At 43.3% G+C, this 18,503-nt stretch overlaps 1 protein-coding gene across 1 annotated transcript in view; it reads right to left on the bottom strand.

The window, feature by feature from the left end:
- The window catches only part of LOC146339378 (1-phosphatidylinositol 4,5-bisphosphate phosphodiesterase zeta-1-like), a 62,555-nt gene that overhangs the window by 28,691 nt on the left and 15,361 nt on the right, over positions 1–18,503 (bottom strand). Inside the window, exons 4-9 of the mRNA XM_084811701.1 lie at positions 13,345–13,546; positions 10,308–10,452; positions 6,617–6,769; positions 5,737–5,955; positions 2,584–2,737; positions 1,670–1,786 (exon numbers count right to left, since the gene is read on the bottom strand). Coding sequence (XP_084667827.1) covers positions 1,670–1,786; positions 2,584–2,737; positions 5,737–5,955; positions 6,617–6,769; positions 10,308–10,452; positions 13,345–13,546 — 990 coding nt within the window. The remainder of the gene's footprint in view (positions 1–1,669; positions 1,787–2,583; positions 2,738–5,736; positions 5,956–6,616; positions 6,770–10,307; positions 10,453–13,344; positions 13,547–18,503) is intronic.

Genomic DNA, 18,503 nt, shown 5'->3' with positions numbered 1-18,503 from the left:
TCTCTTCCATCATTACCTTGTGCCCTCAAGTATACAAAGGAAACTATGTTGCTGATATATAAACTGCCATCTTTGGTCCATGTGGGTATTTACCTTGGCTGGATAAATAACCATGTCTTCTTTTCTTATGAAGTTATTTTATTATAAAACTATAAAACCAGCACACATGATGATATCAAACTCCTTTCTCCCTCAGCTTCCCACTCAACTCCCCTAACTGTTCTTTGAACTCCCAACAGTCATAACTGCCTCTCTCTCCCTTCAATTGCCAATCCCCTCAGAACCCCACAGGCCAATCCCAGACCAGGAATGAAGCTTAATTAGCCTAAAGTTCCACCTTCCATATGGCTATCTCCAGCAATAAATATAATGCAGCTTGAATAAAAACAACAGTTCCCCATTTTGCCACAGTGATGTCCTTCTTGACTGATTCAATTAGATGTCTCACCTCTCCCTGCCCATTACTACCCTCCTTAGTTCTCTGGACCACAGTAGCAAGCTGAAAGGCATCCTTCCTTCCTTCCTTCCTTCCTTCCTTCCTTCCTTCTTTCTTTCCTTCCTTCCTTCCTTCCTTCCTTTCCTTTTTATCCCACTTTTTGTACAATTATTGTCTCCCAAAGAGGCTCACATCAGAGAGAGAGAGAGAGAGAGAGAAGGAGAAGGAGAAAGAGAGGCCCTGCCATCAGGCATACAAACTAAAAAGGCAAGACACACAAGGAAAGGGGAGTGGAGGGAAAAGGTATTGGGGAGAGATACTGTAGGTCTTCAAGGCCAGACCAAAATATTGAGCTATAAGTGGGGATTTATATCCAGTTGGGACCAAGGTGTTCTCCCCTTACTGGTGTTCTTGCTTGAAGAACAGTCTATGGCTCTTGTTCCTTTGGCTGATGGAGGGGGCCAAACTGTTCTTTCTAGAGCCAGCCCTACCATCAGGCAGAATGAGGCAGCTGCCTCTCAGGCAGCTGATTCTGGGTGTCTTCAAAGGGCAGATAATTGTTGTTTAAGTTATTATTACTCTTATATTTAAAGTCCCCATGAGAGGACTTGTGGGATTTTCTGCCTCAAATGGCAAAATAACTTTTCCAGCCTTGGGCACTATGCATCTTGACCTGGTGGGAGTGGCACCATTTTCTGTTCTTCTTCAGGCCTCAAAATGTCTTGGGACAGCTCTGGTTCTTTCCCTCTCACTTCTGCAGTCCCAGGACATATGCCGTTTGGGCCTGAGAGATCTTTTTGGTGGGCTTGTATGCCAATCCATTTCAGCCCCCTGCCCATTTTTATCCCTCAGGCCCCTTTGAGATGTTTTCAGATCTGAACCTTATCTCTAAAACAGTGCTGGCCCAAGACATTTTGTTGCCTGAGACAAAGAACAAAGTGGCACCTCAATCCCATTCCAGGTACAAAAGCTGACTGGACTGGCAGATGAATCTTTCTTCTACACTGACAAAGAGAGAGCATCTTCCACTGCACCTGAAGGCAGCAATTTAGCTTAGGGGGTTCAGAGACGGTCATGTGACATACAGTTCTCTTCTCCAGCACCTTGCTGCCATCTCCCAGCAACTGCTGCCTGAGACAACTGCCACATATGCCTAATGGTAGGGCCAGCCCTCACCTAAAAATGCTGTGCTACACCATACATGGGATACAATATTATATTAAAGAGACCTACCCATCTGGCACCCAACATTCCAGAATTCTTGCGGATCATAATTTGAAGAGTCTGTCCTCGTTCCTTTGGGGTAAATTCTTGTAATGAAGCGGACCGTGTGCCCGACAAAGTCGGGAGCTGCAAAGAGAAATTTTTAAAATCATATTACACATAGGAAATGGTGCATACAACTTTTTTTTTAAAAAAAAAATGGCAAGTTGTTAATATTTAAAAGGTGAAAAAGTGTTACATGGATTTGTGACAAATTCACCGTACAATATTCAGGCCTGCATATCTTTTTCCAGGATGTTTCCTTACATCTCTTTCATGTGTTCAAAAGCTACACTTTAAAAAAACACACACACACATAGCCAGGGGCCCTAGAAATTGACATAGCCATGAATAAGCTGTGGATAACAGAATATCAAGTGCACAATAGACTAGAGGAAATCCCACCTTTGATTTAGAAATGAAAAGCCCACATGATAATGGAGAGAAACTGCTGTCGCTTTTTTTTTTTTAAGTAGAGCATGTTCAAGCCAACATTAAGAGCTACTATGTCCCATTGGTTTCAGTGGGAAAATTAAGCACATACTGAACTCTCTCCCATTGAAATCAATGAGACATAAAGTGTTTAACTTTGGCTGGACCATGCCTGCAATCCCTGATCCAAATAACTAAATATTCTCAGATGAACACAAGGATCCCTTGCCACAGCAGCTACTCCACAGTTCCAGTGAAAGAAGCACAGGACAGTCTGATTCCTCCACTAAAATAAATGGTGAAGCCATTGTGAACAGGGGAGGTCCTTGTGCATGTGAAGCTTCTGTTCCCTGGAACAAATAAGTGACCTGGGACAATAAAAGACTACAGGTTACATTTTTAAAAAATATCATAGCAAATGTTTATTTAGGATAATAAATCTTCCAGATTACCTCTCTTGCTTATGAGCTTCTGGCCTTTCACTTCCCCGATGGAATTATTTTGATAGCATTTCTGTTTCTCCCTCGAATCTTCAAAGCTGACAAACTTCCGGGAAGCGGTGAAAATCACAAGTTCGGACAGCAACATGGCCACTTTCACCTTATGCTGCAAACAAAAGTTTAACAAGCGTCATCATGGACCTGCGGCATGAGAAAATCAAGGTGGCTTTCTCCCTGCCCTTTTGCATAAAAGAATAGCTGCCGGTGGAGGCTGGTGGTTTCGATTTCGGCGGAGCTGTGAATCCATTCTGGGTTTCAGTCAGAACCAGCCAGAACTCTGAAGGAGCTATGCAAGGTGCTGAACCCTATCCACAAACTAGTTTCAGCACCTTGGATAGATCCATTATACTTCTGTCTGGTTCTGACTGAAACCAAGAATGGATTTACAGCCCCACTAACATTGGAGACAACATTGGAGACATCTGATAGTGCAGATTCTTGTTCAGCGGACACTGATTATCACCTAATGACCAGTGGATATTGATGACTAGCTAATGCTCCTTACACTTAAAAATTTCGGTTTTACCTGCCAAACACTGGGGAGCTGAAGTGTTTGTGTATAGAGAAACACACACACTACAAGATTTGAACTCATTGTGAATTAGTCATACAGAGCCCGGTTGGAGTGTTGACCCAGGACTGGGGAGACATGGGTTCAAATTCCCACTCAGCCGAGCTCCTCATGTAGGGTGTCATGTGTCCTCTTTTCACAGAGGACAGTCCTCTATTTGGCTGTCCAGTCCAAGTCTGGTTTAAAGATAAAGAACCATCCAAAGGAAGAGCTGGGCCTTGAAGTTGCCCATGAACAGCACCTGGACAGCAGACTGAGCAAGGCAGAGAGGTCACCTGATCACAGCCTTCCACAAGATGGTGAGATGTACAGTATCTCTATTGAAATTACAATAATTCGTTCTAAATTTGCATCTATACATATAAACTAGCACATGCAGATTTTATGCAAATTGGTGTCCTCTTTTAGGTGATTCACAAGTGCCCAAGCTGGTTGTGAAACACGCTATTAATATTTCTCTTCCCACCACCCCACATCCACCAATTCCATGCTTTATAACTGCTGCTATATTCCTAATATGTTAGAAAGTTTACCAACCACCACAACAACTTTGAGCATGTGCATGCTTGCATTTTAAGCTTGTTTAAATCACAGTCCCATCATGCTTACAGGAACAGCGTGGAGTTCGGTGATGTCACGCCCCGACTGGAGGAGTCATTCTCTGAGGAGGAGCTAAGGGCCCTGGAAACTCAGGGTAGCCCAGACCAGGGACTGCCACCAGACCCACAGGAGTCTGAGCCCTCAGGAGAAGTGGCTGCAGGGCCATCCCTGTCAGGAGAAAGGGACTCTGCCTCTGAGGCAGAGGCTGAGCTACCCACTGACCTCTGGGAGCATCGTTGCCTCAAGTGACTAGCAGGGCTCCTGTGCGAAGGAGGGCTCGCCTCCAGAAAAGGTCCCCTCAGGAGAAAGGGACTCCTCAGGATTAGGATCTGGATCGCTGCAGCTGAGCTCTGGGTAGGATCTGGCTGGCTTTGGGCTTAAAAGCCTTCACTGGAAACCCACAGTGTTGGAACAACTTGGTCCATCCCGCTTCTGCCATGTGCGTTGCCTGCTGAACCATGCCCTGTGAGTGATGCTATCTTTTCTGACCTTTTGGACTGCTCAGTGACCGTGCTTCCAGACTGCATAATGTACCTGATGGACTTACTGTGTTTGACTTCTTGCTTGTTCTCTTGACTACTCCTGCTGCTGCCTGATTCTTGTTGCCTGCCTGCGTTCTGACCTCTGCCTGGCGTTTGAGCACTCCTGCCTTAGCCTGAACCTCCTTCGACTGAAACCTGTGTGCATGACCATTTGCTTTCCACCTTGACTACTCTATTGCATCGCTCCCTGTCCTTGCTTGCAAACAGCCAAGACCTGATCTAGCGCAAGACAGGTTCTGCTTTCCTGATGCCCCCATCGCTTGCTGCTCTCTGGGTGGTCATTTGGAGGGGTTGGGCTATGGACCCCTGGACGTAGTCCAAAGGTCCAGCCCAAGCTGTAGTGCTGCCCCTGATGTGGGCTGCTGACATCAGCACTGGCACCCCATGGTTCTCCTGGTACTTAGAGGTGTGGATAGGAAGTCCCCTCCCTCCTCCAGCACCACACAGTGATGGCGGTTTCAGCAAACAAACCACCCCTCCGGCTGCCGCTGGTTGTGTGACCTCAGCATGCAAAGCATTACGGAACAGTGTTAGGGTGTCACAATGAGCTATCTTGCTAATTGCTGGGCATGCTCCTAATCTCTTTTGAGCTTTGCATGCAGAAAGTCCCAGGTTTGATCCCCAGCATCTCCAAGCTGAGCAGGGAAAACCCATGCCTGAAACCCCGGAGAGCTGCTGCCAGTCAGTGTCAACAATCCTGGGCTGGATGGACCAATGGACTGACTTGCTCTAAGGCAGCTTCTTATGCTAGCATGTTCCTGGGTTCCTAGGCACCTTGCATTTAAACAGGCAATACTCACCAACAGCTGGTGTGCTTGATCTGTGCTTACCTTGGTGGAAGCTGGTGGCTTCGGTGTCAGTGGGGTGGTGTCTCTGCTCCAGTTTTCAGCCAGAACCAGTCAGAACTCTAAAGGAGCTATCCAAGGTGCAGAGTTCTGACTGGTTCTGGCTGAAAACCGGAGGGGATTCAACCTTGGATAGCTCCTTTAGAGTTCTGACTGGTTCTGGCTGAAACCTGGAGTGGATTCACCCTTGGATAGCTCGCTTATTTATTTATTTATTTATTGCATTGATTGATTGATTGATTGATTGATTGATTGCATTTATATCCTGCCTTTTTTCCTCTTGCAAGGAACCCAAGGCGGCTTACATTATCCTCTTCCTCCTCTCCATTTTATCCTCACAACAACAACCCAGTGAGGTAGGTTGGGCTGAGAGTCGGTGACTGGCCCAAAGTCACCCAGTGAGCTTCCATGGCTGAGTGGGGACTAGAACCCGGATCTCCCAGCTCCCAGTCCAACACTCCTTTAGAGTTCTGATTGGTTCTGGCTGAAACCCGGAGCAGATTCACCACCCCATTGGCACTGGAGCCACCAGCCTCCGCTGGCTTACCTTGTCCTTCTTGTCCTTTTTCGAGGGTGCTGCCGACGCCTTCCGAGTAAGTGTTTTCTTTAGCAGATACCCTGAAGGGTCTTCATCAAGGTCATCCTCCGAGGCTGAGGCTTCCTCAACTTCTCCTGTCTGACCCCGGCATCTGTCGCCCCTCCGTCGGAGGGTGTCTTCCAGCGTCCCGACTTTCTTATTTTTGATCAAGATCTTGCCTTTCAGTTGCTGCGGGAAGAAATATGAGGGCATTCAGCAGGGTAAGCCACAGGGCTGCACAGTAGGGGTGTGGAACCTCTTTCAGCCTAAGGGCTGGATGCCATGTGAGAGAATGTCTTGGGGGCTGCAGCCCAGTGGTGGGCAGAGGCAAAGACAAAAGGGGGCAGAGCCGAAAGCAAAAAAGAATAGGGCCCCAAACCAGAAATCCCTGCATACTGTAGCATAAAGCTCATGCTGCCAGTCCTAAGCCTTAGGAGAGGCATTTCAACCTTTTAGAGTGGGGTGGGGGGAACAGCACCAACGCCAGGAAGCCACCAAACATTCGATGGTTGGGCGGAAGGTGGTTTGGCCTTCTGGAGAACTCCGGGGGGGGGGGTCAGATTGGGACCCCAGGCCCGAGATTCCCCACCCCTGTTTTATAGGCTCCAGGATGAAGGGGATGAAGTATAGTGGGAGGAAGGGATGGAGGAGAACAGGTTGAGTTGGAACATGACTTAAACTGATCAGATGCAGTATGAGCACCATATTCTGACCCGTCCCCCATCTCAGATATTCCAAGCTCCAAAGAACCAATTTCCACAAACATAGACAAGATTTTCAGAGATGTGGGGGGGTTTGTACACATCCTTTTTCGCAAGAAGAAGAGGGGAGAGACAGAAATTGTGTTTACCTCTGGGGAGGGTAGTTCTGATGGCACAGAATCGTCAAGCGTCGAAACACAAAGTGTATCCCTCAGAATGTCTAGCAAATGAGCCGCCATCTTCTCCTGCTGTGGGGGGCTGCAGTGGTTCTCCAGAGATAAAACAATGGGATAATCCGATGCCTGGAAAGAAAGAAAGAAAGAAAGAAAGAAAGAAAGAAAGAAAGAAAGCCCATTGAGACCCATTCCATTGCACGTGATACCACACAATTAAAACGTAGCACTGTTGCTCAAACCATAGCAGGAGAAGGCCATATCTGACTGCACATCAGTATCTCAGCCTTCCCTGACTTGGCGCTGTGCAGATGTGTTGGACTACAACTCCCAGCATCCTCCAACCAGAGGGTGCCAAGGTTGGGGAAGGCTGCAATATCGGATCATATTTCACAAGACTGGACACAACCAACGTAAGATTCCAGATCCCTCAGTGAGGTGAGCCAACATCTCACCAAAATTGGCTATTGTGGTGGTGGTGGTGGTTTCAGAATTCAAATCCTTCAAAGATTTGAATTTTGATCCATTTTCAAATTTCCCTTCTGAAACTCAGTACTGGGAGCTATTTTTAACCTATCAGTTCTTGAGTATTTCTGGGTGGGTTTTATGGCAAAAAAAAGGACTCTGACAAATTCAGTGGATTTACACTTCCTCACCCCTCTTTTTGTTACAATTATAGACATTTATGGTGCAATATTAATTTATTTGTTTATTTCATTTATATCCCGCCTTTTTTCCTCTTTAAGGAACTCAAGGTGGTGTACATAATTCTCCTCCTCTCCATTTTAGCCTCACAACAACAACCCTGTGAGGTAGTTTCATGTTTTGACAGAAATCCTTTGCATGTTTAGACAGAAAAAAATGTCCTACAACTCCCACCACCCTGAGCCACCATGGCTGGCTGGGGAATGTTGGGAGTTCTAGGACTGTTTTTCTGTCCAAAGATGTATAGGAGTGTGTCCTTAATAACGTGGCCAGGATCCAAGAAGTCCCCAAAGGCTTGCCTGCACACAATGGGCTCCCACACTGAGCTTTTATCCTGCAATTGAGATTGCTCCTTCACGAATGTTTGCGAGCTCTTTACATGATGTAGTGACCCTGCCATGATCCTCCTGCAGTGAATGCCCTTTGTTCCATTTTTAAATAGATCGCAGATAATGAGCTATCAAATTACCCCATTGTGTTCCGCTTCAGTTTCCTCTGTGAAAAGAGGAAAAGTGGCAAGAAGATGAGTGAGATCAATGAAAGAGAATGGAAGACTCAGATAAGGGGAGGAGGAGAAGGAAAGGGGAGGGGGGAAAGGAAGCACGTGAAAAAGGGAGCCGTTGTGATCCTGCATTTAAAACGGAAGCAGAAAGCCTCATTTTAAATGTAGGATTTTAGGCTGGTGTAGAGATGCCCAGTGAATGGGGTCATTTTGGTGCCAGGAAAAATCTTTTTTATTTTCCCAGGCCTTTTCATCTTAGCTTTAAGCTTCTTCTTCTTTTTCTTTTTTTTACTTTCTGTGATTTGTGTTTTCATGCTGTTTTTATATTTTTACAATGCAAGCCTAGACAAGCCTACTCAGAACTAAGCTCCACTGCATTTGATGGAACTGCTCGCACGTAACTATGTCCAGGAATAGGATGGCAGCCTTAGGTTGCAATCCTGTACATGCTTAACAGGGAGTAAGCCTCATTGAACTCAAATAGGGCTTGCTTCTGAGTAGACAGGCATCGGATTGCACTGTTATTGTTGTCTAAAAGCCCATCTAGCTGGGGCACTTTAGAGGGGCAGAGAAGGAGGCTGGGGAGGCCTCATGATAATTTGTATCCTGGCCTCTCTGGTCTCCTCCCTTCTGCACCCACCAAAATGCCCCCTTCTCCAGGTTTCCAACCTCGGAAAGCAGCCGGCACAGTTCTTCCCATACCAGCTTTGCCGGGTCAGGGGAGGGGGGGGTCGCAGAGCTGACTCCCACCCCCAAGCACTGTCTCTGACTGTAGATCAGGGAATCTGAAATATCCTATAGTCCTTCAGAAACTGGCTTGAGGCCATAAGATTTCTCCCTTACTTTTTTTTAACGAGATTTATATACTGCTCTATATCCCATGAGATTCCCATGCAGTGAACAGGAAAAGAAAGAAAGAAAAAAGTATCAGAATACAGCATTACAATATTTAAAATCCAGTTATGTCAATAAAACCATGGCTAGTCAATCAGGGAATGCTTGTTTAAATAAAAACGTCTTCAGAAGGTGCCAAGAACATAACAACAACACCAGTGTCTACCTGACATCAACAACAGTGAGGGTTAGAATTCCAAGCAGCCAGACTTAAAATTCCTCACTGGCCCAACAGCACTTACACTCATGGAATTCTCTCTTTTGATGTCGCTGATCCAGCCCTACGTGCCTTATTTTTTATTTTATTAGATTATTAGATTTATACCCTGCCATGTTTCCTCTTGCAAGGAACCCAAGGTGGCTTACGTAGTCCTCCTCCTTTCCAGCTTGTCCACACAACAACCCAGGCTGAGAGTTAGTGACTGGCCCAAAGTCATCCAGTGAGCTTCATGGGTGAGTGGGGACTAGAAGCTGGATCTCCTGCGTCCCAGCCCAACGCTCTAACCACTACACCACACTGGCTCTCACATTACCACATCTTATGATCTCATCCAAAGTATATGTGCTTGGTGCTCTGGCTGACAGCATCACATGAGAATGTCAGCTGACCTCTTTCTCATGAGAATGTCAGCTGACCACCTGCAGAATCACCTGATACTTCTGTGAGAGAGGCAGGCACTCATGTGAAGGCATCACCCTGTGCCATCTTTACACTAATAATGGGGAACTTACCCAAGTGAATTCTTTATTTATTTGGAAAGCAACGAATCTGTCCATGTGAACTCAGACAAGAGTTCTCCTTTAATAAGAAATCTCATTCCATCTATACGTTTTTTTGCACATGCACATAGGTGTATTTTGGGAGCTGTGGCCTGGAATCTCATAGTATGACACCATGCCTCACTGCATTAGGCGCCCCCTTTCTGATTACTTGTTTTCATGGGATGATGTCATGTGCAATGATGTCATGTGATGTTTACTTGCTGTCGCTGATCGCCGGTATGACGATGGACCCACAGAGCCCTCCTCCCCTTTGGAGTCAGAGCAGTAGCAGCAACAGTGACAAGGGAAGCAGCTAAGGAGACTGCTTCAAATTGGGGGGGGGGTTGGAGGGGGGTAGGTCAGTGGAGGCTGATGGCTCCGATGTCAGTGGGGCAGTGAATCTGCTCCGGGCTTCAGTCAGAACCAGCCAGAACTCTAAAGGAGCTATCCAAGGTGCTGAACAGTTCAGCACCTTGGATAGCTCCTTCAGAGTTCTGGCTAGTTCTGACTGAAACCTAGTGCAGGATTACTGCCCCACTAACATTGGAACCACCAGCCTCCACTGGTCTAGTGGCAGGATGACTGAAAATTTAGTGGGGGTGGGGAGGGTCTGTATACTACTTTACTGTGCATGCTCTGAAGCCCACAATCAACTGCAAACTTAACAGTGAATTCATAATACTTGGATCCAGGCTCACTACAAAGGTGAACATTACAAACAAGTTTTGAATGACATGATGATAAATTACCCAGTTTGGCAGTATCACTACCCCTGTGCGGCTTTTGACAGCTGAATGCACCTACCTCGAAGGCATGCTTGTGAATCACATTGATGACATTCCGGAAGGTAATTTTGCTCGTCAAGGTGTGTCCGTGGTAGACCACAGGTTCCTCATCTGGCCCATCCCAGCAGTCGATTTCCACACAGCGGCATCCCTTCTTTAGGGAACTTTGAAAAAAAGATTTTTTTAAAAAAAATAAAAGCCATCATTTTGATGTAAAAATATCCGTGTCCTACTCATTAGCACTCATATTGCTTCCTGGTTTCCAAGTAGCCTCTGTTTTTGTACATACCTGTATTCTGCCAGGGGCTCAGATAGAGTGATGTACATTTGCATAATTTGATGTTTAATATATAGAGATCTCTACCTGAAGAAGCCTGTGCTACTATAGAGATAAGAGAGAAAGAGAGGGAACCAGTCTTAACTTCCAGCACCCAAGTGGAAACCATCATTGATCGTTGCTCTCCATACATGCAGATAGGGCTGTTGCTCTGCCCCTTTTATCTTCATGCTGGAAGCCCTATCTGGCATTAGCAAAACTGACTTTGACTTAGGAAGACTCAGAGCCAAAAAGCCAGTATTCAGGTCTTGCGCTGTCAAGATTTATCAGTCTTGCAGAAAGAAAGAAAGAAAGAAAGAAAGAAAGAGAAAGAAAGAGTTTCCAAAACACATCAGGCTAAAAAAAAAAAAATTGGCATTTCAAGAAATTAGGGCCTCCTGGTTGTCCAGTCACCTGGCAGCAACCAGGAAAAGGGCCTTTTCTGTTGTGGCACCTTGCCTTAGGAAATCTCTTCCCCTGTAATGCAGCAGGTGCCATACTTGACAGTGTTTTGGCTCCTGCTGGAAATGTAACTGCATACCCAGGCATTTGCTAGTTTTAATAATGAGCTTGGTAGATTTTCTTTGTTTTTTTATCTTTCGTCTTTTATTTTCATTGTTGTTTTAATGTATTTTGTGCACCTCCCTGTGATTTGATAATGAAGGGCAGTATATAACTATTTTAAATAAATTCTTCTCTCTTGTTTTTGTGATGATGTCATTAACCCATGTGCGAGACTCATGGGTGTTCTGGGCCATTTTGGAACATGGAATGGCCATTTCAGAATCCTCCCTGATTCCTTAGGAATCCACAAGCTTTAGCAGGATCCAAGTTCCAAAATCTGGGCATGCTTAAAATCTTTCAGGAGTGGAAGCGGGTGGTGCCATCCATCTCTATAGAGCATGAATAGGCAATCTTTCAAATATTTTGAACTACAACTCCCATTCTCCTTTACCATAAGCCATACTGGATGGGGCTGATGGAAGTGGTAGTCCAAAACATCTGGAGATCACCAAGTTGCCTACCCCTGCTGGACAGGTTTCTCTCATGGCTCCAGACAAATCCTCCAGTGCAGAATCCTGGAGCCTTGGTAGCTCTGAGGAAGAGACAAAGCCACTCCCTGGGCCTTCCTGATGAAGCAAGACAACTATGCAGTGAGATAACTGAAGCAGGGGTGCACGCCTTCAGGGAGAATCCTGTGGGATGATTGGCTGTGACAAATCATGTGATTTTTGTCAATGACATCTTGATGCTACATCTGCCAAGATGATGTGACAAATACTCATAATCAAAAATCATGTGGTTTGCCACAGCCAATCACAATAAGCAGGCAGAGGGGGGAAGAAAAATACACCAAGCGGCATTGAAACAACACCAGTGTTGAACAAGCTAAGTATTGCTTGTGTGTTCTAATTTCAAAATGAATAGCAAAATTAGACAATATTTGGTGCAACATTAGTTGCCAGTGTTAATTTTATTTATATCTTGTTTTACACACACACACACGCACCCACATATATATAATGTTCAAAGCAGTTTACATCAAAACTGACAAAAATAGTACAAAGATCAGCAAAAAAACAATTAATTCACAATGCCTCAATATATAGAATATGATCAAGAATTGATAATCAGTTAATGATGCATGCATATCAACAATAACAATCCATTAAAATGCTTCAAAATATAATTAAGCATATGAACAATTAAGCTAATCACAAAACAAATACATATATAATTACATGATCAGACCAGTATTTTAAAACTAACAACTCAGAAGCATAAAACAAAATTAATCCAACAAAAATAAGCAAACAATAATATTGTTTGATAGGCCAAGATATATCCAAGAGGAAATATCCAACAGGCCAAGAAATACCCAATTAAGGCAAATCACAGTGAGTTGGATCCAGACTCAGTCAGTCATGGGACAGAGGTGTGTTTCATCTTGAGCCAACCTAGTAAGATCAGAGGACCCACTAATAAATTCATAAGCCAGGAAAATGTGTTGTTGACAGCCAGTCAGACTAGAAAGTATTTAAGAGACAGGTTATAAATTAAGGATCTCCAGTACCAGAGGCAGTATACCTCTGTGTACCAGTTGCTGGGGAACACAAGCAGGAGGGTGCTATTGCACCCATGTCCTACTTGAGGATTTCCCACAAGAAGCTGGTTGATCACTGAGCGAACCGAATGCTGGACTTGATGGACCAGTGGTCCAATCCAGAATAGTTCTTCTTATGACCCAATTCACAAACTCCATTCATGCTCCACAGCTGATTACATGACTGAACACAAGGGGCTGGATCCAGACTTGGTCATGCTTAGAATAAACCCACTGAAATCAATAGAACAAGTTAGTCGTGACTAACTTAAGTCCCATTGATTTCCATGGGTCTGTTCTAAGCATGGCTAAGTCTGGATCCAACTCAAGGATTCTGATGCTCTTAGCCACAGAATACATGGTTGATGCTGCATTAGGCTGGGCCCAGAAAGTAGTTCAGGAGAGGGCCCACGTTTAAAAAAAAAAAAAAGTTTAAGAAACACTAGAACAGAACAGAGGAATGGCTCATCACTTTTATGATTCTAATTCATATTTCATTTCTGATTTAGCTATTGTTTTGGAGCAGCATTCTTCTTTTTCCTAAATGGTTCAAATCATTTCTGTTAACCACACACATATACACATTAGGAAATGTGTTTGCGCAGTTTTCTCCCCACTCCAAAGAGATGTACATACTTGGCATAGCCCCACAGGTGACTTGGTCCTACAAGCTGGTCTTGTATCAAGTAGGTATTGTGTGAAGATGATATAAAATAATCACACATTGGGTAGCTCATGTCTTGGTAAACTGTTTTGTGCTGCAGTTTAAATACGCTGCAGTCTTCTGACATCATGTATCGTGTAAAGCCTTCAAAGGTCATCTCCTTTTTTCTTCTTGCTATAAAAGGAATATTAAAAAGAGAATTACCACACTCCATTTTTGAGATATGCTTTTTTTCTCTTTTCTTCCTCTTTCTTTCTTTCTTTCTTTCTTTCTTGCTGGAATTAAATAGTTTGGAAATATCCCACTACAAATACATGCCCCTTAATTTCACCTTGTGCTTGGCTTACATTCCATTCACTAGCGTCACCAAAAGCAGCATAGGATGAAAGCTGGGGAAAAGACATTAAGGGCACAATGGATCCAATGGATGTTTGGACAGGAAAAAAAAACAAACCTCCTACAATTCCCACCATTCCCCGGCCAGCCATGTTGGCTGGGGAATGCTGGGAGTTGTAGGACTTTTTCTGTCTAAATATCCATAGGATTGTGCCCTAAGTATGTTATCTCCTGTGCTCATAACATGCTCTAATGCAGTAGTTTTCATTCTGGCAGGACCCTGTAGCTGATCAGAAGCTTATCCTGGACCATTTTTTAGGAAATAGCTGATTTTGCTTTATTGAAATTTTTGGGAATGTTATTGAGAAATTGCTAACCCACTTCTCTTAAAACAATATATTATGAAATGCAAATGCCAAATGTTTAATGATAAATAATTTAAAAAATAAATGTAAATAAGTAAAAGTAGTAATTAATTAAAGGGAAGACACACAAAGATGCATGCAAGTTCACAATGAATTCTGGGTAACTGGTATAAAACCAGTTGTCAATATGACTTAGATGTTATTCAAAGGAAAAATGCTGAGTTAAAGCCCTATCACTTGGACTAAGGAGCTGAATAATGAACAGGTGCGAAACTGTATTAAAGCAGGTCAAAACTATACTTGAAGGTATCTGCTTATCAGTTAATGAGTAAAAAATATTATGTAAGGTATATACATCAAAAAGCTTGATAAATAGATGTCTAGAAAAAATTATAGACTTAGGTTTAATTAGCAAATTTTGAGTAAGCAGTTATCTTCTGAAAGATATGATTCAGAATTTATTGTATCTAATGTGAAAGGTGTATGTGTAAGCATTCTTTTGGTATGTTTTAGTGGTTTTTTCCAGAATGTTTAGTAACACTAAGGCAATTAAGACTGTGAAACCTAATTTATGGGACAGTAGATAATATTAGCTGTGAGGTAATTTCTACAGAAAAAGGTATGTGCTGATCTTGGAATGAAGGAGCTTCTTATTAGAAGCTCATCAGCCCTGTGAACCTGTCAACTGAATAGCCTGTTCAGAATTGAACAGGGAACTTGGTACTTTGAATGAAATCTCTCCTTTTTAAGCTGTTAGGACTATAGACGTCTAAGAACAAGAAATGTTTAGGACATACTATTTCTTGTGAAGCTATTAAGATCTAAAAATCATTAGCAATGCTCTGTTTAACAACAAGAAATGTTTTTTATTTATTTTATGCAAGTCCTTTTGATGTGATGTTTCTATGTTTTTATTTCTAATAAAAAGGAAAAAATGACTCAAAAGATGTTTCCTTTACTAATTCTTGTTAGTACAAAACCAAAAATGAATCCACCTAGAACAATTTTTGGTGTATGCTTTGTTTGAAATATATTGATCAGCTATGGGCAATTAACTGGCAGCCAAAGGCTTCCTCAATATTGGAGCTATAGTTTGAAAACACTCAGCAAAGGCCAAATCCATAGGAGATTTCTCTGTGGGAAAGTCAATAATGGTGGATAAGCACACCCACACCCATCCCAAAAGAAAGCTGCAATGTGGAGCCACCTAGGATAGTTCTTGTGTGTGTCAGGCCAGGGGTGGGCAGAAAATCAGATTGGAATCTACTTATAGATCACTGGATGCTTTGCAGTTGATTGGCAAGGGTTCTTGACTCCCAATAGTTTACCAATAACAGCAAAATAACTTAACTTACACACACCCCTCTACATGAGGTCTTTAGAATCCCTGATCTAGGGTGGCCATGTCCAGAGCACAGTTGAAGGGCAGCCAGAGAACCATCCTCTGTTTGATGGTGCCCTCTGTCTGAAGGTCTATCCTGACAAATTCTGGTTTAAAGAGAAAGGACCATAAGAACTGTTGTCCATCATCAGTTCACACCTGAATAGCAAACTGAAGAGGAGGCACACAGGTCACCTGATCACAGTCTTCCTCTCTATGGTGAGATGTACTGTATTTCTATTTAAATTATAGTAATTATTTCTACATTTGGATCTATACATATAAATCAGCATATGCACATTTTAAGTAAATCACTAACCTCTTTTTGTTCTCTTTTTTTTTTGGTGATGTATTTCTTCTTTTTGGGGGCAATTCATAAGTGGCCACCCTAATCTATATTGACTAAGAGGTAGGTTTTTATTTGTACATGCAGGTCATCCCAGTGTATGGCTCATGGAGTTCAGTAGGCAATTGGCTCTGCCTCCTTTTCCACTATTTTGTACTTGGCTCCAGTTGGTTCTAGTAAAGTCTGTCCATGCCTGTTCTAGAGTGCACTCAGTTCACACAGGATGATGCTGAGACCCAAAGGGTCTGCTCCCACACCGTGTGTTAACTGACCATACATGCTAGAAGATGCCCCCACAATCCTCTGAAAATACAAAGATGTTAATGCTAAGGGTTCTTCCAGATGAAGCTTTTATTTTGCAATTGCACTGCTTTGTTCACATAAATTTACTGGGTGAGGGGAAGTGGGGTCCAGATATCATTTTCTTCCATTTGTAGCCCTCCTGTGTTTTCCCTTGCCAGAAAAAAAATCTGTTAAGGAAGAAAAGCCAGAATAGCTACACAATGCTGTACTAAATTGTTAGTGCTTAGACATGTGGGAAGTTCTTTGGCAAACGACTAAATGAGGAAAAAGCTGTCATAAAGCAGAACATTTGAAAACCACTGCTCCAGTAATGTCAACCTTAAGAGTACCCACCAGATATATTCTGTTGCTATATCTTTGTTGTATTTCCCTTTGCAGTATTATTATTTTTCCATTTTTTTTGTTTTATTTCCAGAGCAAAAAACACTTCCTCCTGAATATGTCTCACCCTGAATACAGAACGTGTTGCTTTCTGGTTTCCCTCTTTCCTGGCTTAAAATTTTGATAGAGATCTGTCTCTCCCCACCCCCTGCACACTTTTTCCCCTTCTTTTTTCTCCTTATACTTACTGTTTAAAGTACCATGGCCATGCACCAATTGTGCAGTGAGAACAACAGTTATCATTACGTACAGTTCATATGCTATCAATAAACATTATTTGATCTATCCAGAAGTGAATGGCTTTCTTTATATTTCTTGCTAATATTTACAATGGTGTTGCTCCTCTCTATGGCTTGCTTACCAACTCTCAGTTTAGTCCCACATTACATTTTTCATACTTACTTTTAAGCCTCTCAGTGTTTTTGGCTCTTCCGTTTACATTCTCTATGAGTTTTTGTTACATTCCAGTGTGGGCTCCTCATTTATCTGCCTCTCTTCTCTTTGTTATGCCTAAGAATTCTTATTCTGTCAAATGTCTCCACCCCTTTCTTCTCTTTACCTCCCTAAACCTATTCACCCCTTTCTTCTCTTTCCTTTATCAAGATATGTCTCAAAATGTATTCTTCTGCAGCTTAACACCCTACTGAAATCAGAATTACTTGCTTCTAAGTAAACCTAAGGCTGCAATCCTATTACTTCAGCCCCATTGAAATCAGAAGGATGTACGTCCATGTAAATACAATAAGGACTGAATGTGTGTGTGTGTGTGTGTGTGTGTGTGTGTGACCCTATATTGTAAAGCTTTAGTATAAAACTATTTTTTGTAACCCAAACTGTTTTCCCCCATTTGAAATCTGAATATACTATTATTTCCACGATCCCAATTCCCTTGTTTCACCATCCCTCCACAATTTTTTAAAATTCATGTCTATTAGGGATATCGAAAGATTCCGTTTGGGGGGTACAGCTGGGTGGATTTTCACCATCTTGGCCCTCTAGACTCCAACTCATATATCGCTGAGCTTGCCCAATTTGTTGTGTGATGAGTTGGGCCAGCTCACAGGTTTCCACTTTTGAACTGCATGAGTTCTGATATGCAAAATCGTGGGTATAATTATTTATGGAAATGGTGATTTGCGTAAAATTGCAGCTGTAAATAGTGCAATCTGTGCAAAATTGCAGGTGTAAATGGTTTAATGAAATGGTCTAATTTTCTAATGATCTAATTAGACCATTTACGCCTGCAATTTTGAGCAAATTGCGCTATTTGCGGCTGCGATTTTGTGCAAACCGTGATTTCTGTAAATAGTTATACCCGCAATTGTGCGCAAATTGGGACTCACACATATTTTTTTAAAGAGCGGCAAAAGTTCCCAAGTTTCAGGAACTGACCGGCTGCTTGGCTCACAAATGCATGCCGAGTTGCAGGGGATGCGAAGATCCATTGAGCCAAAAGCAAATAAGAGATTCTCCCATGATGGCTATTCCTAATGTCTATTTAAACTGCCTGAGAGTGCAATCCTATCGATTGCGCCCTCGCTGCTCAGAAGCCTCCAGACTCAGAGCTTTCCAAGATTCCTATACCCTGCTGAAGCTGGCAGGGCAGGAGGAGTGACAAAGGCGATCTTTGCATCCCCATCCTCTGTTTTTTATTATTTTCACTAGATGGGCTTTTTAGCCTGTCTCGCACGGGCGCTTTGGAGGGGGAGGGAAGGAGGCTGGAGGAAGCTCGGGATATCTTGTATCCTGGCCTCTCCAGTCTCCTTCCCTCTCTGCCCACTGGAACGCTCCCTTTCCTCCTCTTCCAAGGTTGTTTTCTGACCTTGGAGAGGTTCTGGCTGCAAGAAGGAGAGGTGTGGGAGCAGATCTCCAACTCCCCCTCCAAGGTTGGAGCACTGTCTCCAACCTCAGAGGGGTTTTTTGAGTAATATACTATGGTCCCTGGTACACTTTCTCAGGGACCACAGGTTTGTTCTCTTAGGCAGGTACCTCTTTATCCGATCCATGTATGAAGAGCTT

Source organism: Heloderma suspectum, chromosome 7, assembly GCF_057233095.1.
Source record: "Heloderma suspectum isolate Gila_16-S chromosome 7, 16-S_ref, whole genome shotgun sequence".
NCBI classification, from domain to species: Eukaryota; Metazoa; Chordata; class Lepidosauria; order Squamata; family Helodermatidae; genus Heloderma; species Heloderma suspectum.
Note: the sequence above shows the minus strand (reverse complement) of the source record. Positions and strands in the feature narration are given on the sequence as shown.